This window comes from Pseudonaja textilis, chromosome 2 (genome assembly GCF_049901715.1).
Source record: "Pseudonaja textilis isolate UNSWEBS1 chromosome 2, rPseTex1.2, whole genome shotgun sequence".
NCBI lineage: Eukaryota > Metazoa > Chordata > Lepidosauria > Squamata > Elapidae > Pseudonaja > Pseudonaja textilis.
The window spans coordinates 163,711,761-163,739,656 of NC_141991.1; the positions used below are offsets into that span (position 1 = coordinate 163,711,761).

Sequence of the window (27,896 nt, forward strand, 5' to 3'; positions counted from 1 at the left end):
CTATAGCCAGAATGTAGGCCAAAATGTCAGCTTGTACCCATGTCTGGTCTTTCTTGTCTTTCACCATCATTACAACAGTCATCTTTATAGGTGCTTTATCTTCTCGAGCTCCTCCCTAAACCATGACCCTGTTAAGAATCAGCCTGGCTGTTCAGATTCAAAAGTTGGATATTTGACCAGTCTGAGTCTCAGCCTGGCCCAAAGAAATTAGCTAAAGAGAGCACACCTGGGGAGACTTAGAACTAGGTTGAATTAGCTGAAAATATACTGTTTTTTTAACGTTTTTAATATTTTATTTGTACACAGTGCAGCATACCTCTGTGTGGGAGATGGGCGTTTTTACAATGTGATGGATTGAAAAGGGGGTAGGGAGAGGGACAGAGAATGACTTGAGTTCAACAACACATTTCAAATTAAGAAGAGCACCAGGAATCAAGTTTTCTGTCTGAATTAAAGAAGCATGACTCCACAAATTAAGTCAGAGTGGTAGGAAAAGACACAGCAGCTTAAACTGCTTGTTGGTACAATCAATATTCCATCACTTTGTTTTCTTCCCTCTCTGTGTTATGCTTTGGATGTTGTTGGATTATCTGTTTGGAATTTGGATTGGAACCTGTTTTCTCTGCTCTTTCTTGGATCATTGCTGATCCACTATGCTATCTGAAAAGTAACCTTTTGTGTTTTCATTCTTTAAGGTTATAGTTTGCAACATGTTTATATTCTTACAATTAAGGATTCATGACTGCAATAAATATCTTGCTTTTTTTAAATCAAAAGCTACTTATTTGTTTGTAATTGCCACCACAGAAAAGACTGCATCCCCCAGTTTCTTAGAAAAGTCACTTGGGAGCAATACATTGATGGTATTCAACAGGTTCTGATCAGTTCTGGAGAACCCGTAGCGGAAATTTTGAGTAGTTCAGAGAACCGGAAAATACCACCTCTAACTGGAGATTTTACAGTGCCCTTCCCCTGCCACACCTATCAAGCCACGCTCACAGAACCGGTAGTAAAAAAATTTGAATCCCACCACTGGAGCAATACCTGAGAATTGCTTTCTTTTTACTGGGAAATTTCCCAAATAACTGTTGGAAAAAATTCAGTTCTATAAGATGACTGGGGGGGTGGGGGGGGCATCAATTTAATGTGTCTGTTCTCTACACAACCGATCAATGGTGGCTATGAATATCACAATAATTGGTTGTTGACCAGTGCATGACAACCAACTGATGTTAATGTCCTCTACTCTCAGATCACAAACAAATTTCAATGAGGTGAAGAGCAGACTGACTTGGACTACAGGAGTTAGTACTGTTATGATTTAGTTGTCTTGTAGCCATGAACTCCTGAGTTCACTGACTCGACCTTTATGGAGTGGAGGTCCTCCAGCACAAATAACTTGCTAGAGTCAACCTTTAGCATGGCAATGAGTCTGAAGAGATCAAGGAAGGGGCAAATTGCTGGTATGCCAGCAAAAACTTCCAGCTACAGATAGGATTTCAACCTAGTCACCTGCAGAACAATACAGAGTCTCAGGAAATTATTAGCACCACCATTCCCTCCTATTCTGGAGTTGAGGTTAGGGTACAGAGAGATTACTCCATCCGTCCCTTGCCAGGTCTCAGTGAAACATGCCACATCTCCAACATCATATCATGAAAGAGCAAATCTTTTTACAAATCATTATGGCATTCCTTAGACTCAACCCAAGTCTAAAGCTTCCTGTAATCTGGCAACAAAGAACATGCTGGGTTGGATTATATCAGTCAAAAGATGGGAAAGAAATCAGATGTCTTCTTCCCCCTTCCCCTGTAACCAACAGATCCCTGCCCATCACCTCCACAGTCCTTTTATTACTCTTCAACCTTTCGAGCATCCTCCTTGCCCCTTCACCTAATCACCTCCCCTCATTTGCATCATTTTAACAGCCTACCTGCAGCTGTTCTAGCAGATAAAAGCAGGCTGGCCCTTCTCAGAAAAACTCCAGGTTTTAGCCTTCCCACTTCCCTCCCTGCCGAGGAGACACATTTACACTCCCAACTCTTATTCTCTGAACTACTTCCTCATGCATAATTTGAAGACTTGACTAGTTTTTAAAGCTAGTTGATAAAGATGATCCCTCTAGAAGAATATTTATATGCATCCATTACTTGGCGATGTCTTATATCGTTAGAGTAGCATTTGCTAAAAAACCTTGCATATGCCTGCCTTTGATCCCTGATCTCATTTGTGATAACTGAAATTTTAACATTCTTAGTTCTTTTGAAAATGATTGGATTGTTGTCCTTGACATATTATGGTTCACTTGGGAAGAACAAACATGTAGTTGATGATGTTTGGATCTGTTTGTTCACGCCAGCGCATATTTTATGAGACGTTTAAGGATAACTTTAATATGCTTATTATAAATTCAGTTTATTTGTTTGTAAACATTAAATTAAATATTGTTCTGATTGATCTCCTGAATATTTTTAGTTTTTTGGTTTTGTTTTATTTAAATCCTTTTCAACTGAAGTTGGCCTTACACCCAATTTAAAACTTCTCGATTACCTCAGTAGGATTTATGATACTACTCTGGTTAAAAGTAATAGTTCTTTTATGCTGCTATATCAAGAATTGGTCACATGCATTTAATTTTAACTTGGGTGCTTCTATCTAGTTGCAACTTATTTGTTAAATTTGGGTCTTCTCAATAACTACTTTGCAATGGTCTTTTCAGTATTTGTCTCTTTTTCTTATACAAGTTGTCTGGTTCTGTCATGCACAACATATTTATTGTTTGTGCAAAGCTTTATGAAGGTTTGTACATAATGAAATGTGATTTAGAATTCTGTTAAACCGGATATTTCATCACTAATTTCCTTCTCTCTTTGGTTTAGGTTAATATAAAACAGTAACAGTCCTATATTATAATATTATAACATGACATAATGTTAATGGCAATCTGTGCTGTCAAGTATTTTATTTGGCAAAGATTACAGAGTCTTTAAATGCATGCTGTTATTTGGTAGAGCTCAGAAAAATGGCATCTCTTTCATCTTGGATATCTTCACTTTGAAGCTTCTGCTTTGTTGTAATGCTGTTGCTACCCCTGTCAGGTTTGAGTGTACCTTTAGTGCAAAATTCAGTTTAGCTGATACATCAAATGATTCTTGTTATTTTGTTTTCTTTCTGCAAAAGGGAATTCGTTTTGACCCAGAAATCCCTCAGACGCTCCGACTAGAGTTTGCAAAGGCCAATACGAAGATGGCTAAGAGCAAATTAGTGGGCACTCCTAATCCCAGCACTCCTGCCACCCCCAATGCAGTACCTCAGTTCATTACCAGAGAGCCATGTAAGTGATGGAGTTTCATTGTTAAATTAGAAAAGTGCATCTTCAAAAGCAGAATGTTTAGCAAACAGCATGCTTAGCTTTTTCAACAGTTTTATTTCTGTTTTCCTTGTTGCTATGAAAATGATGAATATGGGGTTCTTGGTTTGGGTTTTTTTTCAGTCGATGGATCATTTGAATGCTTTTCTCAATGCCTATGTAGGCCACTGGCATGCAGCTTCTCCTTCAACCTCAAAACAAAGCTTTGGTTCTCTGAAGAAATCTTGTCATTTAATCAGGGATTTATTCACATTCCGTAACATGGGTAATATTTATGGAGCGTTTCTAAGAAAAAAACTATAAATTACAGCAACAATCTGTGTCTTAGAATGAATTGCACCATGATGTGTGATGGAAATGTGTACATTTGAGTTGGATGTGTATGTTTTCCTAGTCATGGGTGTCCACAGAGGTTTCTTACTTTCATAAAAATGTTGGTTGAGGCTTGCAATGCAGCACAGATTTTGTCAGTTTCACCTTCCTTCTTGGACATCGCTGCTGTACACAGTCATGGCATTTCTTTTAAATCTTCGGTCAAGTTGCTTTTTTCTTCCTAGACACCTAGTGAATGTGTCAGGGAATAAGAGAAGAATATGGAAGAGTAACTAATAAAGCAAGGATGTAGAGGCTAAGTTTTATGAATTGTTCTTGCATAGAAACTTCCATGTATATATCAGGGCATTGCTTACAAATTACCTAGAGTCAGAATGCATAATCAAATGACCAAGCTTGCTAGTGATGACAAATCATTCAAAATGGCAAATTTTTTCTTATGAAAATATGCTTGCAAATTTGCATGACTTGCAAAGAGAACACGTCCACACTGCATTTCACTTTGCTGTATGAGTAGCTTATTAAGATGGAACAGCTAAAGATTTTGCTGTTGCTTCAGGTAGCAACAAAATTACATCTATCGCACCAACAGCATTTTTTGTTTGCTTTAGAACGGCAAAGTAAGGATGATACTATGGTGTGATGTTATATATCAATTCACAGAATTAATAGAATTGTGGAGTTAGATCAGACCTCTGCAATATATGAAAACTAATTAAACTATCTGGTTTAACCCTCATCTTAACAACTTCCAAAGATGGAGAATTAACCTCTATTAGTAGTCTGTTTTATTGTATACAGAATTTACAGGCAGGGAATTTTTCTTTAGATTTAAATGAAATTTTAAATGTAAGTATACCCATTATTTTGGGTCCCATACTGATATTAATATCATGTCTCCCCTCAGTCTTATTTTCTTTTCCCCAATTTGCAGAACTCCACATAAGGCATGTCTCCAGATCTCTTTTATTACCTTTGTTGTCTTCCACTGACCTTTTGTATCTTGTCAATATACTTCTGGAATGTGATACCCAGAATTGTGGAAGGTACTCCAGATGTGATCTCACTGCTTGTCATTTACCCTCCTTCCTGAAATTTATTTAGGAATTTATTCTTCTTTGTTTTATTAGGAACTATTTTTCCTCCTATCTAAGATAATCTCATACTCTGTAGTTAGAAATATTGATTTGTGAACAGCTCTGACTATTATCAGGGACTACCAAATTTGCTAATAAATACTTCTATAAATCACATCCCATATGTTCCTTGGCTGGCTATTTGCTGCTGTGTATAGACTAGAGTATGCAGTCATATAGTGTGGAATTATGGGGGTTCTGAAAAGAAAATTTGAAACTAAGCAACAGATCTGGTATATGTGTTTATGCAAATTTGCATATTTTTCAGGTTTATAGTTTGCTTGTTAGAATTATGAAAGAAGTAGCTTGAAAAAGCAAATAAAATGTTCAGACATTTAAGACATCCAGTTTTGGTAAAGATTTTATATAATGGAATGACTGAAATGTTATCTTTGTAACTGGAATCAAAAAATAGTTCTTGCTCACAATGTGCTTGTTTGTTTCCTTTGCGGCAGAATTGTCCCTGAACAATTTTGCATGACTTTAGTTTTGCCAGAAACAGCAGTAGGACAAAATAAACAAGAGAACAGACCATAAATAACTATGAGTTTTATCATGCTGCCTTAAATTCTCTTAAAACTCTCTTCTATCTTCAGTAGATCCATGTAGTTTAAAATCACAATAGAGAATGTGCACCTTGATCTGACAATTATGGTTTTGTTAATAACTCAGTTTAACTTTTTCAGAACAGCTTTGATAACTTGCACACCCCAGTTTCTTTTTATTTTCACAATTTAGTTTGAAAGTTCCCTTAAGAAGCCTAAAGTTAATGTTTATTGTAGTAGCATTCATATTTTACTCCATCTTTGTATATTGCACTGGGTAGGTTCTTTGCTTCCCCAGAAGCTTACAACTTAAATGTCAGCAGAGAAAAGTCCACAGAGAAAGAATGAAATGCTAGAGGCAAATCTAATAGAAGAAAGTGTGAGTACAGCTGCGTTGTTTTGAAAGTTTCCAAACATTTTATTGGAATAGAAAAGAGACTGGGAGCTTGGGTGTACAAAAATGCTCCTTGATGTTGCTTTCTTGTTAAACTCCTCCCATGTGACATCTTATGGATGAGGTTAGGAAATGGTATGAGTGTATTTATTAGCTTGTTCCCTTCCCAACCTTAGGAATGACCACAGCCTTTGGAATGGATGATAAAGGGAAGGTTGCTTGCTTTAGCTCTTGCCAACCTTTTCTTGTTTATCTTACTTTCAAATTTATAGCGTTCATGCTTAATGTTTTATATAATTAATACGCATCTTTGTCAGCTCCACTGAAATGAAACTCTTGAGGCTATTCTTGAATGTTTCTCTGTTGTTGGCATAGGGCAGGCTGCGAAAAGAGAGGATTTTAAACAAGTGACATAAAGCTGGTTCTAAACGAAGTCTCTTGCAGTGAGTTTCTCTTTTGTCCATTGATTAGACACTTGCCACCACATTAGGGATATACAAATTGTAAAGCAATACTATCAAGAAGGATCAGGAAGGCAGCTCTCTACGAAAGATAAAAAGAAGGGGAACCTACCACAGGCCAAAACCTTATTCTTGGGTTGCTGTTCTCAAAAGTGTGAGGAGAAGTTGGAACAGCTTTTCCCATCAGCTGCTTCCTATTACTGTTGTCTCTCCCAGTTGTTCTGTTTCGTGGGATATCTCTTGCAGGGTTTCAATAGATGCTGTACTGTATAAGTCATTAATGGCAGATTTGTGATAAAGTCATGTTCCACTGTTTTGTATCAGTTCAGAAATGCCAATAGTTTGTGACAAAGCAAAATTGAGATTGAACTAAAGCTAAGTAAAGATTCTTTTTCTAGTGACTCTTGTCATATATCTTAGTACCTCTCAGAAAAGACAAGCAACCTTACATATTTTATCCTGAAGAGCTGCTTTTGCTGCTGTAAAAACAACTGATTCTTACATGTTTTCCATTTTTGCTTGTGGTATTTGATAGATAGAGATGTTTGTTCGATAGTGCACTGAAAATGACAGGCTCAGTGATGGAAAGGGTAAATTAGTGCCAAGGATTATTAGGGAAGAACTTGATAATAGGCAGAGATACTAGCATAACTGACAAAATTGCTTTGGAGTTACTGCATATTGTTTGCCCCATGTCAAAAAGTAGATCATAGAATTGGAAAAGTTGCAGAAAAGGGCAGTTACAATGATGAGTTGGTTATAAAAACTTCTGTTCAAGGAAAAAATGAAAAAAATGAAGTTGATATCATGATTCATTGTGGCTACTTTTTGTCCTTGTTTCCAAACAAAGCAAGAAGAAGCACTGGCTTTAGGTTGTTGGCCCTGATAAATAAGTTTGAGCTTGAAGGTTTTTAATATTGCAAAATTAGAACCACATAAATGTACTCCTTGTTCTGTGATTAGCACTTTGTATGCTTTGTTTTGATATATTTAGATTCCGCCCCACTCCTCCTGATTCTTAATAGTTAATTATTTTCATTAGGTAGCTCACATGAGGTAATTATTGATTAAGGATTAAAGTTCATTTCATTTCAAAACAGCTGAACAGATTTACAATGACAAAGCCATTGGGATTTTAAAGGTTAAATTGTGCCAAGTAAACAATAAACAACCAGACTCAATGCATTAAAGGCTGCTTGTTTAAATGGATGCAAATTTTTGATATAATACAACAATTGATAAACAGTTACAGGAATTTCAATAGAAAAAAAATATCACATTGAATATTAGGAGAAAATCTGGTTTTATTGCTGGTATATTAGCATTGATGACTAAAATGGATAGTTCATTGTCTAACAATTGTTGGAAATGTAATGACCAGGCTGGATTATGGTTCTATATTGGATTGCAATGTTGCAAAATTCAATGATTTCTGAATGGGATTTATAAATAACAGAATGAAACAAAGTTTAAATGCTGATTTTCCTTTCCAACTTGATACTTTTAATTAAATATTACTTTTCCACACAGTACACTGAACTAACTTTGTGCATGATAATTGCTCATAGATACTTTATGCTTCCTAAACAGAAATCCTACAATTCTTAATCTCATTTTATGATTTTTGTAATGTTTTTGGTATTGATATTTAATGTAGATATTTGATACTGATACTTGGATTTTGGCAATATGTGGTAGTTTAAAAATATTGTAGTATATTTAGATATTTAGAACTAATCAAAGAAATATTTTTAAAAACCTATTTCTCTCATGCCTACAAATTTCCTTTTTATTCATCTTGTATACATTTCATTCTTTCTTCTTTTGTTGGTGTGTGTGTCTTTTCCCCCTTTTCCTTTTTTCTCTTCTTAAAAATGTTTAATAAAACATTTTCTGAAAAATAGTGCAGAACTTTTCGGTCTAGGTGTCATTGATTTTTGCATTTTATACCAACTTTTAAAGAGTTTCCTAATATATCCATGTAGAACAAATTGCAGTAATCAAAATGGGATGTAACTAAGGTTAGATAATCTGATTAGTGACGGAAGGCTCACAACTGGCCAAAGCATTATTGACAAATCCAGTGATAGCTGAGAACCTTTCTCAACCATGGATCTGCCCTTCAGTGAGAATGAAGTCCAATCCCAAACAGGCTGAACATTATGAGTCTTATTTCTTGCTTGTTAATTTAACCTCTATCTTGCTTAATATTTATTTATTTGTCAATAGCTTACAAGATAATAAACATAAGTATAAATACAGGAAATGAGTACAAATAGTTGAGGACAATAGGACAAGGGATGGTAAGGCACGATTGTGCGCTTATGTAATGCCCCTTACATACCTCTTAGGAAGTGGTTAGTTTGAGGGAAAAGGAGAGTGGGTTTGGGGATGTGACAACAGAGTGAGGTTTAGTAAGTCCATGTCAGTTTGTTCTCCCTCATCTAGACCATTATTGAAATTAGGCAACATTCAAAGAAACTGATTGCTTCCTTGGAATGAGATAGCGAGGAACAACTTTTAATTATCTTCTCAAGCAATTTATGTAGTTGCTCAACTGTTTGTCTATGAAATGGAACCCATTTGCAGTTCTCCTGCAACATGAGCTCATATTGCAGAAATTAGGAAGTAAAATGGCCAAATTTCAACAACAAAAATTGTGGGTCTTGTATGGGATGGATTTAAGGATGAGAAACAGAGTAACTTCCCACAACCAAGCTCAGCCTTAATCCCTACCAAAAAGGTAGCTGCATGCAATCAGACCTGGAGGACTATTGGATATAGCGTCTATTGTCTAGTACGCAAGATGAAATTCCTAAAGATGAAGGTCATGCTGCTTCCTTGACTCCCGAGTTTTTCAGAGCACACATTGGCCAATGAATACAGCTTTCCTCTTTCCTCTCATCCAGGTCTCAGTGATGTACACAAGTCACATCAGCACTTCCATCTGAGATTAAATCTTGGATAATGGATAAAGTTGTGAAGTGCACAACTTTTAAGAATAGAGGTCCAATTCATTATTTATTTCCTTGATACCTTTATTTCCTAAACTGCCATATAAAAGAAGAGAGGCCAGCCAGCTGCTAGATTTCAATCTCCCATCATGTCTCCTTAGAATAGCTATTACTTAAATAGGCTGATCTATTTGCCTAGAATTTTGTAAGGATTTGAAAAATACATTTTATACAATGTAACATGCTACAAAATGCCAGGACCTATAATTTTATATCTTTTGTGAGAAACATTTCTGAATAAATTTTTAGCTTCTGTCACACTGAATAATGGGTATTGTTTTTGGCTTAACCAATTCATTCTATATTCATATGTTTTTCTTTTTGTTTACTTTTAATTATTTGATCATGTGTTTCAAAGGCTCTGATACTATGAATAGTGTGATTGTTCTTAGAGTGATGTAGATTCTTGCATGGGTAGGGTTATTATAATGGAGTAACTATCAGGAAGAGTATTTTTAAAACTCTCCCTTCATAGAAATATTTTCAGATGAACATATCTTAGGAATATTATAGGCTGCATGCTGTGCTCACCTGAGGCCTCTTGTATGGTATTCAGCAGCCATCTTGTCAAACATGAGAGTTATCTGGGTACTATGCTGCCCTCCAAGTGATTTATTGTCCAGTGACAGGATGATGTGTAAGATGGCTTACAAAGGATTCAATTGTTTTGGCGGGAGATCCCAGTCAGTCCCCTTTACCCAACTTCCCAGGTCTATGATCATTCTTTAGAAACCTATATATTTCTGCTATTTATAAAATAATTTAGATGATACAATTACATACACTGATGCATTGTTCCACATTTTAATATGTAATGAAGCAAACAGTGGATTGTTTTCTTTCAGAATTTCCCAGTTGTAGCATCAAGTATAGTTTCAGCTGTAGTCATTGATTCAAAAAATATATTACAGTCTTTCCTGATGTGGTGTTCTAGGGATGTGTTAGACTATGATTCCCATCATCCCCACTCAGCCTGGCTGATATCAATGTTTTCGTTGATTGCTCTTAATTGGTAGAGTAGCTTACTTTGATTTTCTCTGTCTCCTGTTTTGCCCCTGTTGAAAAATATCCTTGTTTTTTTTAATGTAAGATATAGATGTTGATTTTTCATAGGTGGTCTCACAGTAATCCCTGATCCCCTTTATCCCTGATTTTCCCCATTTTTGCTTTTTAAGGAAAGAAGAGTGGTCAGAGAAACCTTTTTAATTTGGCAGTGGAGACAATTTGCCGTTTTGTTTTCTGCACTTATTGTTTTTTTAACAATGACCTTTCCTTATTCTTCTCTTGCAGATGAACTCACAGTGCCTGCACTTTACCCCAGTAGCCCTGAAGTGTGGGCGCCGTACCCTCTCTACCCAGCGGAGTTAGCACCTGCTCTACCTCCGCCTGCTTTCACCTACCCTGCTTCACTGCATGCCCAGGTAATTTATATCAATCAGTCACACCTTCACCCACGTTATTCCTTGATCCTCTTCAGAGCTCACCATACAACTAACACTTGTCTGCCTAATAGGGTCACAAGAGCGAAATTAATGATCACTCCTCAATCAAACTGATCCATCCTCTAGGGATCACTGGACTCATCCTTGGTAAAATGGCAGCACCCTCTCTGCCTGATAGAACACCTTTCTCTTCTTGAGTAATTTCACCTCCATTCCCTTCAGGCAAATAGAAATATCTCCTGGGTCTTTGTACGCATATATATTTTCTTATATATATGGATTGTGCTCCCCAGACTTGCCTTTCAGTGGTTTTAACTTCCAAGCTTCACAGGTTTTGAAATAGATCCAAGCAAAGTATGTAAGAATATACTTTTAAATACATGTGTACCTGTAGCTTAAGAAGAAACATGGAAGCAAAACAAAGCCAATGGCAGAGGAAATATACATGTAATGATGATGAGTGGTAAGTTGGGAAGATCTCCAACAGCAAATTGTTTATTAATAATTAAATAATTTTCCCTGTTGAAATATTATTGTCCCCAATCAGTAGTAATTTAGATGCAGGTCATCCTACTGTGCGCATCTTGGTTGCAGGGGATAACCATATCATCACTGAAGTCACCATTTTGCCTCAGTACCCTTGGGAGTGGGCTTTAAATTGGCTGCTTATGAAAATACTTTATTAATTGTAAGAAAATGAGTATGAATAACCATTTGCCAAGTGAAAATGTGCTTGTAATTATTTGCTGTTCTAGTTGTTTGTGTACTTTCTAGTGATGAGTAAAACGCTGAATAGATGCTTGGCAAAGATTATGATCTACATAAACATTAATGAGCTGAAACATTAGAACTGAACAAAAATGGATTCAGACTCTTTAGGTTTACAATTGTGTGAAAGAAAATATGGGTAGTTCTTAGTGCCTTGCTTAGTGACTGTTCACAATTAGGTTGAAAATTGATGAAAAAGTACTACAACTTTACTACCAATCTTCACATTATGCCCTTTGCAGGTCTATAAAGCAAAGGGAAGCTGAAGTAAGATCATAAGCACAGTCATTGTTTCCCTTTCAGATCGCTTTGGTTAACAACTGAGTTGCCATTCCACTTATGATGCTAAACAAGGACTGTCTATATACTGTTTTAATTCTGTGATAGTTAATTAATTCTTAATCGTGTGGGGTGATAAGAAGGGCCTTCTATCCAATTCTGATGCATTAGCTATCAGGGTTGTGGGATTTTTTTTGAGAAATATTGATTTGGCATGATGGGAGATAACAATGTCCTTATGATTCTGAGATTCTATGGGGCAATGTCTAGATTGAAGATCTCTGTGTGTTTTAAATAAAAATACTAAATAAAGCTACTTTTGCATGAATATCTGAAAGCTTCAGCTGTCCCAAATGTAGCTGGTAAACTGCTACAAAAATGGAAGCAGAAGTGGCATGGTTTTTATAAGAGCAGCAGTAATTGTGCTTTTATTAGAATGCTAGTTGACTTTTATAGTGCCAGGGCTTAATTTATTTGAAGTTTTGCAAAGCAAGCCTCTCCTACTGCATGAGAGAGGAAGCAAAACTACACATCCAGCATGTTCTGTGAAACTACTGGGAGAGGCACAGACCGTGGCCAACCTCTCTGACACTCCCTGAGCCTTAAGAATATTTAGGAAATTAGCCTGTTTAGGTGACCTCTTTGTTACTCTATAAAGCAGCAGAAGATAGGAGTTCTGTGATAGTTGTGGTATATTTGTTGTGGGCATTCTTTAACTGTAAGCTGCTTCAAGGGCCTGATTGAGTTGAGTAAGCTAGTCACCCTGCACAAGGGAGTGGGGGAAGACATTTGTTTCAGACTATATGCCGGCAGAAATCAAAGCAGCAGCAAGAATAAAGTTTCTTTGCCATTTGCTAATTAGTCAGTCTTCGTAGCCCCTTCCCTGTAGGATTTTATTGCACTTTGGTAAAATTTACACTTGATAAATGGTTAGTTGAATCCACTGATGGTCTTGTCCAGAAGAGAAAGTGTTATATATAATGCATTTACTTAAGAATTACGTTTTTTTAGATGGGGAGACAGATTGCTTTTCGGGGGCTTCCAGGGGTATGACTGGAAATTTGAAAAGACATGTCAGAGGCACCCACAGAATCTCTTTCATGGTCAGCATGGCCACTCATGAGATACAAATTAATTTGAAAATTGACACGTCCCACGGGATGCTCTTTACCATAACTAATGCAATGAGGGAGAGGACGGGAGGAGTCGAGCAAAGGTTTTTGTGCAGAAATACAGCAGGAGTAGAGGCCGGTGTGTTGCTTTGTTTTGCAGTGGGGCAGCTTCATAATTCATTTTTATTAAAAGAATCATTTTAAAAAAGAGTCAGATGATGCAATGAGTTCAGCAGGTGCAAAGCAAGACACCTTGGAGGAGCAACATCCACAGGGCAAAGGTCCAAACAGGAGAGGTAGTGAAAGTGGTACCTGTATCACCTCTTTTGTACATGTGTCAATGTATATAAGAGGGGCAGAGTTTTATTTAAATGCCCACCCCCACAAAAAAATTTTTTAGTAGTATAAAGTTCTAGTAGCAACTAAATAGGTCTATTTTATAGGAACTGAGAACAATATTCAGACTGGTACAACATCCAGAGACACTGGAAATTTGGGCTGCTTTTGTTATATGAAATCAAATACTGCTCCCCATGAAAGAATATTATGCTAACTAAATCTAAATTAGATAATGGTCATATTTATTCTGGCATCCAGGGTGGCTTCTAATTTTTCAGGCTAATTAAAATTCTGCTTTCTGTATCATAAACTCTTTTATGCTACAAGGGCAAAGGCCAGGTTCAGAAAGGCACATCTCTTTTATATAAGTCAACCATGCAAATATCAAGGAGCGCTTCCTGTATTCCAGGTAGACGTTATCTCGTAGGAATGTTAAAACAGTCTGAAAACATCCAGCACAGTGTTTAAGTGAAGCAAGGTGAGCTGAATGGGAAGCTCTGGTATGCTCTTCTGAGCAAACTGGGAAAAGCATGGAATGCACACATGCCAGAAACTGAAGTTTTGCCAAATTAGTTTAATCTATCGGGTAATATTATTGATTAATTGAATCATAGGGTAGGATTATATGATAAAATGTTTGCTTTCTATGTTGAAAACTCCAGCAATCAATATCTGACATCTCAGCTATGAGTATTCCAGGAACGACTTCAGGTTTGTAAATCCACATAATTTTCCCTTTTAGATTTCCTACTTTGTTCTTTAGGTACTAGAATTTGAGATTCATAGACATCCAGCTGCAATTCTTGATGGAACCTCTTAAACTAGATTTTCTCTTAAAACAGTTGATTGAACAGTCAGTTCTGTTCAGCGAATATTTTATTGTTCATGTTCTCAAAAAGTGATTGAAGATTGAGTGTGATATTTTTTTTTACTACATCTTCTTGTGCGATGCCACCCACCCCCACTGACCACAATCCTAGTTTTTAGTTTGCTAGGAGGCATAGAATTATTCCTTTCTGGCATTGGGATCCTGTTTATCTGAAACAACTCAGATCTATCTTTTCTAGCAAAAAAAGGATCAGCTGAGTGTTATAAGCTGGTATTTGGTTGTTTGACATAATGAAACTACAAATAACTATTTTGCTATTCAATATCCATACTGTCTATGCAATCAGAGCTCTCAAAGCAGTTAACAATTGATAAAAGTCAACATGCAAAAATAAAAATCTGACATCGTCACTTAAAACCAATATGAATATTAATAACTAAATGCCTGGCAAAAGAGATCCATCTTGAGTGCTGTGAAAATATCAGGAGCTTATGCAATCTCCAAGGCACCTATCCTGCAGGTTACATGTATTGTTTTATTTCCTACAGCTTTAATTAAATTTTGAAGAGAGGACCACTGTTTTTATCTTCTTATACCTATGAAGTCATTACAGCATCTTTCCTGGGAAATATCTTGAGGCATGCAGGATGCTTGACATGTATTCTTAAATATTTCACAGTTAACATAGAGCTATTATTAAATAAAAAGTGAAACACATAGAATGGGGTGCGTTAATGTTTCTTAGCAAATGCAGCTTTGCCAATATTTCCCCTAAATATTGAAGACTTGTGGGAAATGGATTGAGAATACAAACCATGAACTTGAGGAAAACTATTTGTGACAGGACAGGAAAAGGAGAATTAGGTTGGAATGGAAAACTATCTTTTATTCACGAATTACAACAGGGCAGATTGCATGTAAAAATCTCCAAACCCATCTGGACGAGTGGGAGATCAGAGTGCCCAGTAATGTACTGTATGTTCTGTCACAAACACTTTTCCTGCTCCTTGAACCTTGCTGCCTGAAACTCCTAATGTTTTCTGAAAGCTGGTGTAATCTACTTAAAAATTAACCAACAAAGGGGAAAAGTAATGAAACATGGATGGCTTTAATCACTGGGGACTGCCTGGGGAGCATGTCTGGTCTGTAATCCTGCATGCTTGGATGCTCCCTTATAGCCAAGAACATTCAGCAAGTTTAGAAGAAATTGGTGTGAGCTTTTGTTGGAAGTCTTGCTGGCTCACAACCTTTGCTGGTTGGGATAGGCCAAATCTTTCTGAAGGAGATACCCGAGGTGCAGACTTCCAGAGTAATGGAATGCTGATTAACTTTGTGGAATTAATTTGAGGAATTCTGGGAACAGGTGTACTTGTCTGTGTTGTCTTTGCTCAAGAGAACTGTCATGGTTTAGTGTCCCTATCCACTTTCTTAGAAATTGTGTTAGCAGCCAGGATGGAATGGACTCCTTTTTGTTTTTCCTTAAACTGGGGCTGTCCTGCCATAAGAACACATTATTTAAGATTTAAAATCTTCTCTAATACCAAGGTCTGTTTAACCTCTGTTAATGTTTTTCGGTTTTCTTTCTGTCCCACCATTGTGTTTTCTTTTTAAAAAGAGCTCCTTTTTCTCAAGTCCAACCAGTTTTCTGTCCATTTCTTTATTTACTTTTCCTCTTACGTTAACCCTTATTCTCACAACAAAGGCTACTTAATCCACAGCTACCAAATTTAGGTCCTATAGATAGATCCCCATTCGTTTGTTTTCTTTGTAAATTTTTTTCTCCCCTCCTCAATCTTTTGTGTATAAAAAAGAAATTTTAAAAACTGATCTCAGAGAACAGATCATTTTTGCTAGGAAAATTTTGAATTTTCTGACCCTGTTAGTATGCCTAGATTAACAATAGATACTATCCCAAAGGATTAATGTTTTAATTTGTTGATAATCTTAAACAGTAGGATTTATCCATGCAAAGTCAGTTTAATTTACTATGAGTGGATAGCCGAAGCACATGAAGGTCTGTTTGAGATTTAAAAAGTTCTGAGGTGGTAAATCAAGCCAAAATTAATCATGACTAACTCCCTTTCAGAACAACCAAGCAGATCTAATTGAGACTAATTTGTGTTGAGCATCCTTTATAAAGTTCTCTATCAGGCATTCTTTCATAAAATGGCTGACTCTTAAATAACTTAAGCATTAAAGGCTTTTAATTATTTTGACCTGGTATTAAAATTTTCAGTCCACCAGAAGTGGACAGCTATCATAAACTTACTGAAATAATAAATCTTCTGCCTCTAGGAGAATTATGGCTATTACAAGATAAAAATGCAATCCAGTTGCTGAATTAAGATGTTTCCCAATTAAAAAGCTATATAAGTAATAATCCTTGTCTTATAACCACAATTAAGCCCAAACTTTCTCTTGCTAAGTGAGATCATTGTAAAGTGAGTCTTGGTTCATTTTACAACCTTTGTCATCACTGTTGTTAAGTGAATTGCTGCAGCTGTTAAGTTAGTAACATGGTTGTTAGTGAATCTGGCTTCCCCATTGACTTTGCTTATCATAGAATAACAGAGTTGGAAGGGACCTTGGAGGTCATCTAGTCCAACCCCCTGCGCAAGCAGGAGCAAATATTAGCCTCTACCTGGGAACGAACTCACAGCCTCCTGATTGTGAGGCGAGAGCTCTACCTCTAGGCCACCGCACCTCCTTTTATCAGGTCGCAAAAGGTGACCACATGACCCAGCAACACAGCAACCATCATAAATACATGCCAGGTGGCAAGCATCTGAATTTTGATGATGTGACTAGGGGGATGCTGCAACCGTCATAAGTGTGAAAAAGGTCATAAGTTACTTTTTTCAGAGCCGTTATAACTTCAAATGGTCACTAAATGAATGGTTGTAAGTGAAGGACTTCGTGTAGCTCAGTCCATGTTTGGAATGTAGACGGTGACAGGTTTAATTCCTCACCATTTTATTTAAAAGATTATCAGATCCCTGAATTATATTAGGAAGGATCAGTGACTGGATGATGATTAGCATCTGGTAGAGGTACAAGGTTGGACTGAAAATATGTTGTTGAGAACAGAGGAGGTATTTATGTCCCTGCCCCAAGTTCCTTCTATAGTGAGGGATGGAAAAGAAGTTTGTACCACACAGTAAATGTAGGATTTCATTCCAGCCTCAGGACCGAGTATGTCATTGTGTGAAGATGAAGCATATTCATAAGCTGAATCAATTAGTCAATTGTCTCACTGGGCCACTGTAACATGAAACCTGATTTTAATCAGTGTTAGTCAGCAACTTCACCTCCATTGCTTACAGTGGATTAAATCATGTTGCAGTCTAAAATCCTGGAGAATGTTCATCATCCCAAGAAATCTGCAAATGTTTTCTGACCTGCCATAATTCAATACCGCATCTTCTCTCTTCTCTGTGTTTTATGTTCTGCTTTCTTGACAGTGAGTTTTCTAGTTCACTTTGAACTTGCTGAACAGGTTATTGTATTTTGTGCTTTCAAAGCACGCTTTCAGTGATTATGAGCCCTTCTCACTGCGAGCTAAACAAATCTGGCCTGTTGACCCTCCATATTGCTCCCACTTTTGTTGTTTTCAGTCCACTGCAAGGCCAGGAGCAAGGCAGAGAATCACCCTCTCCAATTATAAATAAAGAGCCACATACCAGCCACTGAAGGCACATATTTCCAAAGATGGTAGGTTTTATGCTTCTTTCTGTTGTGCCTCCACTGGACTACAGGCATGGAGGTGAGAATCATTGAGGATAACTCCAGGAACAAAGACAGATTCCTTCCTCATATGGCAAGATTAGTCCTGCTTTAGGCATGAAAGTCAGCCAGTCACTCTGTCTCAGCCCAATCACCTCACAAGGTTGTTGTTGTGGGGAAAATAGAAAGATGTAGGAGTATTAGATAGGTTCACTGCTTTGAGTTACTTATAAAAACAGTAAAAACTCTGTTTTTGTCTGTATGTATGTGTTCATTCTGAATTAAGACTGATTAATCATAGAAAACATGTTAGGGTTCTAGTACATAATTCTTTGGAAGTAACCATTCACAATACAGTCATAGTTAAATTAAAAGAGCAAATTCTGTACTAAGAACTATAGTGAACAGAACTGAAAATGAAATCCAGTATCTTCATTTGATGTGGCTGTATTTGGAATACGGTCTGTGGTTCTGATTACCCTATTTCAAAAATTCTGATTACATTGTCCTTAATCTTTTTTTTAGAAGGAAACTAAGAAGGATCAAAAGTTTATCTTTGATGAAACAGCAACAAGTTTCAGACTTTTGTTCTGAAAAATACTGGCTAAGCTATTTGAGAATATTTATTTGTATCCCACCTTTATTGTTTTTACAAATAACTCAAGATGAACATATCCAACACACTACCCCTCTCCTATTTTTCCCACAACAACCCTGTAAGGTGCTTTGGGGTGAAAAAGAGTGACATATGTATTGTAAAATTATGAATGGGTGATAAAAACAGATTAGATAATAGAAGGTATCTCATACAATCACTGAGTTTGTGAAATCAGTACAGTTGATGATTGTGTGACTTAATATTTTTTTCATTGTTTAGGAGCTCCCAAGTAGCAGAAGGCAAAAGCATGAGAAGGTTCATGTCCTGTTTGATTTCATATTTATTTATATTTTGTGTTTTTAAACTACACATCTCCCTCAATGAGGGACCTGGATGATGCCCAGTGTATTACTTTTTGTAGATGTTGGTTGGTCACTAATGGAGGAAAATGTTAAATTAGTTAGGTCCTTTGTATAATTCAGCCTGGATTGTGCAATTTATGTAAATTTAGCAAACCAAGCAAATTTTCCTTTGGTTTATTTTATTGACAAAAGGTTTAGGCTTGGAAATCTGTAGGGTAACAATATCTGACCTTCAAAAAATCCAAACAACCACTGGGTACATACAAAAAGTTCTAGCACCTTGCTTCTATGATTATCTCACAGTTGTAGGGCTTTTCCTCAGCACAAACATGTTAAACTTTGCTAGCAATCACTGTCTTGCCACAGGCATGATGCCCACAAATGATGCTCTCATTTACTCTAAAAATTGGGCACATTGAGGGCAGGCAATAACAAATTCTCCTCCCACCAAATACCACCAGCTAGTAAGAAAATACATATTGATTATTTTTCTTAATGTGGATGGAGATAGGGATTGAGACGCAAATTAATGGCTAGATAAATGTTTCTCAACCATAGCAATTTTAAGATGCATGGATTTCAACTTTCAGAATTCCCTAGCTAGCATTCTGCCTGGGAAGTTCTGGGAGTTGAAGTCCACACATCTTAAAGTTGAGAAAGATAGCTAGATTGATGGATCCAGAGGAAGAAGTATATTTGCCCATAGCAGTGGACAATACTACAGTATCAGAGCTAGCTGATACCACCCTTAATGGCTACCTGATTGTAACACCATCTGAATGGTTGATAAAGCACATCAATTTGTACCCATAGCAAAACTGTTGTGGTTGATGAAAGGAGAAAACAATGCTCTAATGTGGAAACAACTAAGGATGACTGTAAACTGTCTCAGAACTGTACTGAAGTTAAGATGAATGTAATGTCAGGAGGAGTTGGTAGAAAAAAAAAGATTATTTGAAATATCTGAAAAGTACTGGGCTTCTCTATTTCAAAACCCCTGTACTGAAGGAATAGAGAACTGCAAAGAGAAGGCCATTAGCCCCTGTGGAATGTGTGCATTGTGAACATTTAAGGCTGTCCATTTCCTGGGTTGCTAAAGACTGCCAACGTGTGCAAGTGTAAACATGCTTTTGCTGCTGTGTATGTGAACTTAATCCAATGCTTTATGAGCCAAAGAGTTCTTTTAAGGTATTCTATTGTTCCATCCAGCTTGTAGGCAATTATTTGATCAACATGAAAGTGGGAACCAGTGCAAATTTTTACATTCAAATTCTAATGCTGAGTAGAATTTGGAGCAAATAAAAATTGATTTGGAAAAATGTGGATGCCAGGCAGTTCTAAGAATTAAAATGGAGTTGGCTACCCAGATTTACTCCAGATCTAATAGTTCAACGAACATAACTCTCTGCCTCTTTGTCTTTCCTTTTTTCCTCATACTGTCCCTCCTGCAAAACATTCAAATCTCAGGACTGTAATGTGTTTTATTAAAACAGATTAATTAAAAGGGTCACATTTAAACACATTTAAATATTTGAGCTTAAAAATGTCTTAAGTACTTAAGTTCAAGTACTAATAAAACCATATTATTTCCCTTTCTCTTGCAGATAGTGCATCTCTAGAAGATTTAATTAATGCAAATTGTCATGAAATTAAATGGCTAAAATCTTTTTAATACCAAAGTGTTTTTTTTAGCAAAGGGCTTACTTGGCATTTCAGTGGCCTATAAGGTACCAGGAGAAAAATACATTTGATTAAATTGCTTGTAAGCCTAGAGTTGCTATCAGCGAGTAGGCAGCCATATAAATATCCCAAATAGCAATAGCACTTAGACTTATATACCGCTTTATAGTTCTTTACAGCCCTCTCTAAGCGGTTTACAGAGTCAGCATATTGCCCCCAACTATTTGGGTCCTCAGAAGGATGGAAGGCTGAGTCAACCTTGAGCCTGGTGGGATTTGAACTGCCAAATTGTAAGCAGCTGGCTGCAGCAGAAGTAGCTTGCAGTACTGCACTCTAACCACTGCGCCACAGAGGCTTCTAAATAAATAAAAATAAAATAAAATAAATAAATTTAATCAACATTTAAACTGAGCTAAAGTTAAAAACAAATTTAAAATTAACAAATTTAAAATTAACATTGAGCCTGTTTGGTCTAGTGGTTAAGGAACTGGACTAGAAGCTAGCTGGGTGACCTTGAGCCAGTCATTCTCGCTCAACCCTAGGAAGGAAGGAAGCAAGGGCAAACCACTTCTGAAATCTTGCCATAAAACTACAGAGATTTGTCCAGGCAGTTGTTGAGTTGAAGTCATAGATGAAAGAGAGACAGGTAGAGATACAGATTTCCTACTCTGGTTAATATTTTCTTTTTATGAGCCACTAAAAATTAGAATTTGGTGACAAATTTAGGATTGGTTCAGGGAGTGACAACCAAGGCTTGTTGGCATTGCATAAAATTTGGAGTCCTCTGGTTTTGCTCTCCTGATAAGGTTCTGTGCAAGTTGGTGGAGAGCATATCGTGAGAGTCCAGGATTTGATTCGCAGACCAATTGCTGTGCCAAAGATTCAAAAGGCAATTAGACTTTCTTGGTTTTTTTTATTTGAAAACCTTTCACTTCTCTTCCAAGAAGCTTCTTTATTTCTGATTGAATTGTGGGGAATGGAAGGATTTATATTTTTGTATAGTCATCTGGTCATTTGTATTGTGAAGATTATTAGCTCTCTGAGAGACGTTGAGGCCACTTGGGGGTTTATCTCTACCCTCAGGATCACCTGAATCATAGTGCAAATGGGTATCTGGAACCTTTTTGGAATACCTACTGCATCCATAGTTTGCCTCTGTGAAGCTTTCCTTTTTACCTGGTCTCTCCTTGGAGCAATACCTATTAACTCTGAGAAGGCAAAGTATACCAGCAGGATTTCATTTTGTTTTAAAACGTCATGTCTAGAACACGGCCAAAAAATTCTGGCCTTTTGTGCTAGAGTCCTTACATCAGTTGCAAATTCATAAGTGATATAACACATGTTGTGTCATTTGTCTTTCTGAAGATGCACAAAGTTTGACAGACTCAGGGTTTTTCTCACCATTGCATTGAAGAACGCTCTGCCTATTCCTGAGTTGGCAACAAAATTCTTTTTTTTTTTCTGCCCCTGACTTCCCCCAAAGTTTATAGTGGTTTATTTTATACAAATTAAAGCTATCTTAAGAATACTGAATTTAACTCCGGTACAGCGAAGGATGAATTCATGCTGTTTCACTCATGGTCAGGGGATGAAATGAAGACAAAATGAGGCCTAAAATATGTCAAGGCATGTTTAGGCTGTGATTAGGTGTCAGTGGGGGAAAAACCCTGAGAGGGACAAAGCAAAAACCAAACAAAAGGTATCTCATTTTTATGTATGTTTTGGCTGAAGCTAATAAAATGGCTATGACTTAGATGATAGTTCCTAGTAGGATCATTTCATGCATTATACTTCCTATGCCTACCTTTTACATTTTTAAAACTGTGAAGACAAATAAGAGGATTGTGCGGTGAACCAGGTTGATGCCGTATGCTGACTGCCAAGCATTGGGTCGTTGCAATGTATAATGTAGGATAACCCTAGAGCAGGGGGTCTTCAAACTTGGCAAGTTTAAGACTTGTGGACTTCAACTCCCAGAATTTCTCCTCCAGTCATGTTAGCTCAGGAATTCTGGGAGTTGAAGTCCACAAGTCTTAAACTTGCCAAGTTTGAAGACCCTTGCCCTAGGGTATCAGGCAGGTAGTGACAGATTCTGTCAGCTTCTTAATTAAGGCTTTTGAAGATAGTTTTCTAAGATTATGAAGAAGCTTACTTTTTTTCAAGGAGGGAGTTTATTTGGAATGGAATCTCTTCCTCCCCAAAGTGCTTTTTCAGGAGGCAATTGGACTTTCTGGTTTTTCTTTGAAGACATTTCGCTTCTCCAGCTCTAACTTGATGGTGGGGAATGGAAGGATTTATACTCCTTGCAGATAGCTGGTCATTTGCATTCTTTTTAGAGAGTCATTGAGGCCACTTGGAGGTTTATCTGTGTCCTTAGGGTCACCTGAGTAGGGCAAATGGGTGTGGAGCCTTGGCTGCATGATGTTTTTTTTGCCTCGTGTCCCTTCACTGTTGAAGGTAGGTGCAGGTTGTTGGGGATGAGTCTGTGTTATCTACATCTCAAACTGAAGCACAAATGGTTCCTGTAGTCTGCAGTTTTTCTGGAAATCCATAGATCCCTTCCTTCTCAGAATTAAAACTTGACCTATCCATTTAGAGAGTTGCTCTTGTGCAGGAGTGCAAATCTGGAAGTACATTCACTAGTTACAAGGATGTCTTTTTTGCAAACTTTTTCAGGTCATTTCCTTGACTACTGTGATAAGTCAGCTTTCCTATCCTGTTATTTTGGGTCCATTTAAATACTCTAAAGCAGGGCTTGTGGCCCATGGGCTGAATGCATCACATGCTGGCCACACCCCCATCCTGTTTAATGAAGGGGGGAAAGTCCCAATACATCACGTGACGCTGCCATGACGACACAACTTTGACACCTCTGTTCTAAAGTATTAAGTTTTTTTCTGATCTCTTGGCTTTGGTCTGAGTGGAGTTGAGGGGAATGTAGTGCAATACATCTGCACCAGAAGAAAAAAGGTATGGTATGGCATCAGCAACAGAATATTGGTAAAGAGGCAAGATGGCAACTGTAGCAGAGGAAAGCAAAGCCCTATCCCTTTGTATGTACATATCATGATGACAAGTACAAATGGGGTGGGCCTTTGTGCTGCCACCATCACCATCTTGGTTTTTTTGGACTCTCCTGCAAATGCCACTGCATGTTAATATGAAAGAGCTACTCGTTTTTGTATTCTTGTCCAGAACTTTCTGCAAACCTAAGTGACTCAGATCCAATTTATTTAATCTGACGTTTTCATAACATTTAACAGCAATGTAGTGGTTTATCTTTATCTGATGGTAGATGTCAAATTGCTTCATCTGCTGGCTGCTTTATTTTCATTTGCTATTGGTTGAGTTCTTTGTTGTTTTTGGTTAAGTTTTTTTAAAGTGGTCCAGGTTTTTAAGCAAGATATATATACTGATGTAATTACTTCCATGTAATGCAACATCAAGCAAATGAACATGCATGGTTTTGCTGGCTGCACCAAATATCATGTCTTTATGTTCAGTTCATGTTCAACTGAGCAAAACTCCCATAACCAATTACTGACCGCTACATGATGTCTGGTGATAACTTTTCTTCCTATTTAAATTGTTAAAATGAAACTGTATTGCATCTCTAATAATGTCAACGATGAATTGTGGCTGCAGAATTCAAGGATATAAAACACGTCCCCTGTACAGAGTTACTCTGTATTTGTCTGTGACCTTTGTTGATATAGCTGTAATATTATAATCTCTTACTGTGTTGGTAATGAGCTGGCAAACTGCAATGTGGTTTTGAATTCATCTTGGAGGAGGAAATTTCATTTTCATGTCAGCTGGAAAAGAAAGAGATGAGATGAGGAACTGGCTGAGAGAACTCTCTCTTGTGGAGAAAGAACCAGGCTGCATCTTCTGGGAACATCTGAGCCCCAAGGGATGGAGGTGTGAGGTTCTACCAGCATTTTCACCAATATTTTGTCCTCTTGCCATTTCTGAATATATTCCATATTCAATTAGGCTTTTAAATGTTAAATGTGAGTGAAGATAGAACATTTCCTGGCTATCTCATGATTGCATACAGCTATCTGTGGGATAAGAAAAGATCAACTTCTCAATAATTTCTGACTTTCCCTTCTCCGTTTGGCTTCAGGCCCACCCATTTACTCATTAAGTTCAAAAATAGACAGCTGCTTGATCCATGTGGGAGGACTGGGGCTGTGAGGCTGGGAATGAGATGACACCACAATAAGTTAATGAGCCTGCTAGTGATTTTAAGCCATTGACCTATAGGGCAGGAGCTGAGTAACTTTTTTCTTTTTCAACTGCTGGTTGCCATTTCTCCGATCAGTCTCTCTTCAGTCTCTTCAGTGTTGTATTTCCAGCAAGGAGTTTCCTCTGTAGTTTATTTTCTGACAGTAGTGATCATTCCCCCCAATCCCAGCAGATATGATCCTTCCTGATTGAAGATCTTACTTGGGAGCTGCGTAGAATATCCATATATAGGTTAGTGCTGGTGCTTTCTGATAAACATCCAGAATAAGTATTTAACAGTCTCTTAACTGTTCTGCTCTGTCCTTAGAATCATAGGAACACTGTATTACAGTAACTGACTAGCGCAGAAAAATAAGATAACAAATTATGACAAATATAGCAAAATGCAATAATTATAAAACCCATGAGGTCAAATATGGGAGGGGGAAGGAGAGAGATTCTCAAGCAATGCAGCGTTGGAATACCTGGTCTCAACTGTCAGAATTAAAGATGGTTTGTGGTAATTATGACGGACTGTGGACACTATTTAAGAACGTAATGGTTGGTGAAATGGCTAACCACTGTATTTTTCAGGATCGATTTATTCCCTTGAATGTGAGCCAGAATTTGAAGTGATTTTGATTGTGAAGGTTGGCCCTCTACAAGTGGCTTATCTCCGCAGTAACATTACTTTTTGCCATATATACCTAGGAAATTTTCCTTTTGGATTTTTACATACAGTAAAAGGTGAAGCATCTTTTGCTGTAACTTAAAATTATGTTGTATTATAATGTGAATATGATTATGGAACCCCACTGCACAATGTCTTGATTTTTAAATCTCCAGGTCTCCCAGGCACTCCTTAGTTTTTAAATACGAAATAGTCCCCTCTGATATATGAGGAAGTGCATATAGATAACGACAACTAATCTCAAGTGAGATATGCAAATTGCAGGAGTAAGTTTATGTTTACAATTCCCGTGCTCTCAATAGTTAGTGCTCCACTGAATTATACAGTACTATTTGATATAAGCAGAGCAGGGGGGAAAATCTGCTCTTTGCTCCAAGTTCTTTTTTAAAAGTGAAATTCTGTAAAACAGCTAGATCCATAAGTGATCTCAGTGGGTTAATCAGGTAATGCAGATCTATTCTCTTTTAATGTTCCTTATATACATTCTTCTTGATTCACTTTTGTTTTTACCTGCTCCTTCGCTGTAATGATTTAGTAGCGAAGGTACTGCCTTTATTAGTCACCTTGCAGCAGTCCCAGGATATAAAGTTTAAAGCTAATAAGTGAAACAAATGATAAGTAGGTCCAACTTGCTTTTCCCAGATACAAGGATGTGTCCTACTTCCAAGGAACTCGAAGAAGGACATTGGGCAAAAAACATTGTTCATGTTTGCCTGAGTCCCATTTCTTACTTGTGGACTTTGGTCTTTTTCAGATCCGCTGGCTCCCTCCCTCAGAGGCTACTTCTCAGGGCTGGAAGTCCCGTCAGTTCTGCTGAATCCTGTGTGAGTACAGCACAAGCACCACTGGCCAGAGGCTCCAGCCGATCACCAGGGGAAGTACAAGGGCTGTGGCTTCTGTTTTTTTTGTGGTGTGTGTAGAATGAACGTCTGTGCCTGTGATTACTCACCCTTGCAGCTGTTTCCTTTCCCCCATCTCCATATATCTTCCCTGTGAAAAACTACACTTTGACAAGGAGGACACGCTTATGTAATTTGGAGGGGACAGATTTGTTGTTCTATCTATGGCATATTGTTATTAGTAATAGTATTAGTAATATTAATATTCTCGAAGCTCAAATCAGCATATACTGGAGTCCTAATTGTTAATTAAGAGAAACTGGGCCTGGACAGAGTGATGATTGAAAATCATGGTATTCAAGTGGGAACTGGACTCTGCATCTCTTCAAGTCCAAGACCAGCACCTGAACCATTGACTTAAATTAACTGAATTGGCTGAAATTAGAATTTGTAATGCCTTCGAAATGACATATATAAGAAAAAGCATTTTTTGTACATTTTTGCTCATGGTTAAAAAAAAGGGGGGGGGAACAGGGTTAAACCTTATTTTAACATGATGTTATTAATCAGTTAAAAATAGATGTAAGAATGAGCTGAGCTTGTTGACAGTAATAAAAAATAAATTATGAAATTATAAATTAAAGACCCTAATCATGTAGGCTAGTGGGTATATTTGGAATGTTAAGGCCATTACAGTGAATTAAATCTGATGATGTTCCTCAGATACCACAGCAAAAGACAAAATATGTTGCTTTCTATAGTTGCCCACCTTGCCTGTGATGGGAGCTTTCCAAGCAGAGTCTTTTGTAAAGATTGCATTCCAACAAGAGGACCTCAAGATGTCTTCCTTTCTCCAGTGATTAGTTGTCCCCCATTCTTTTAGGGATGTAAATAATCCCTTCCCTGTGGGTAAGAGACCCCTGTAATATATAGGTAGGGTTGGGAAGAAGGGAGTACTATTTTGCCTGGGTTCAAGACAGGAAGAGAGCTGTCTTCAGATGACCTGAAATAGCTATAGCACTTAGACTTAAATACTGCTCTCTCTAAGCAGTTTAAAGAGTCAGCATATTGCCCCCAACAATCTGGGTCCTCATTTTACCAACCTCAGAAGGATGGAAGGCTGAGTCAATCCTGACTCAGTGAGAATCAAACTGATGGCAGTTGGCAGAATTAGCCTGCAATACTGCATTCTAACCACTGTGCCACCATATGGCTCTTAGTTGAATGTCAGAATAGACAAGTGATATATACCTACAATGTCAAGGGTTCATGTACAAACAATTCCATCTACCCTCTATAGATAAAAAGAACTCAAGCCAGCCTCTGATTTTTGAAGCTTTTTGTTTCTGAATCAAAGAGGGTTAATTCACCAGTTATCTTTCTCTATTTTTAAATTATTTTTAGCCAAATAAAAGGAATCTGCTGTTGTTTTTTTCAAAACAACAATAACAAAAAATAAAACTTCACTGGCTGTGCTTCAGGGTTGGAAAGCCGTAAATCAAGAGTACATACTCACAGGGCTATCGAAGGACAACGGCCATGAGATGAAAAAAAAAAGAAGAAAAAATGCAAGCTGAATTTAGTTTTGTAAATAAAATGGGACAGGTTAAGAATGCCAAGCAGTATAGCTGCCCTGATGGGCCGAAAGGAAGAAGACATTTTTCTCCTGAGAAGCTGCTGGTCTGAGTCAGGCAGTGGTCGAAACTCAAAGTCCTCCCCACCACTCCTTTGGAGCTGTATTTTTCAGACCT

The 27,896-nt window shown here is 37.4% G+C and overlaps 1 protein-coding gene across 3 annotated transcripts in view; it reads left to right on the forward strand.

Moving 5' to 3' along the window:
* The window catches only part of RBPMS (RNA binding protein, mRNA processing factor), a 113,065-nt gene that overhangs the window by 71,094 nt on the left and 14,075 nt on the right, over positions 1-27,896 (forward strand). For 2 of the 3 annotated variants that reach the window (XM_026712694.2, XM_026712695.2), the window contains 3 exons: positions 3,181-3,334; positions 10,544-10,674; positions 26,061-26,130. In XM_026712694.2, coding sequence (XP_026568479.1) covers positions 3,181-3,334; positions 10,544-10,674; positions 26,061-26,123 — 348 coding nt within the window. In that variant the 3' untranslated portion in view covers positions 26,124-26,130. The remainder of the gene's footprint in view (positions 1-3,180; positions 3,335-10,543; positions 10,675-26,060; positions 26,131-27,896) is intronic. The other variant, XM_087926297.1, reaches the window with a different exon arrangement.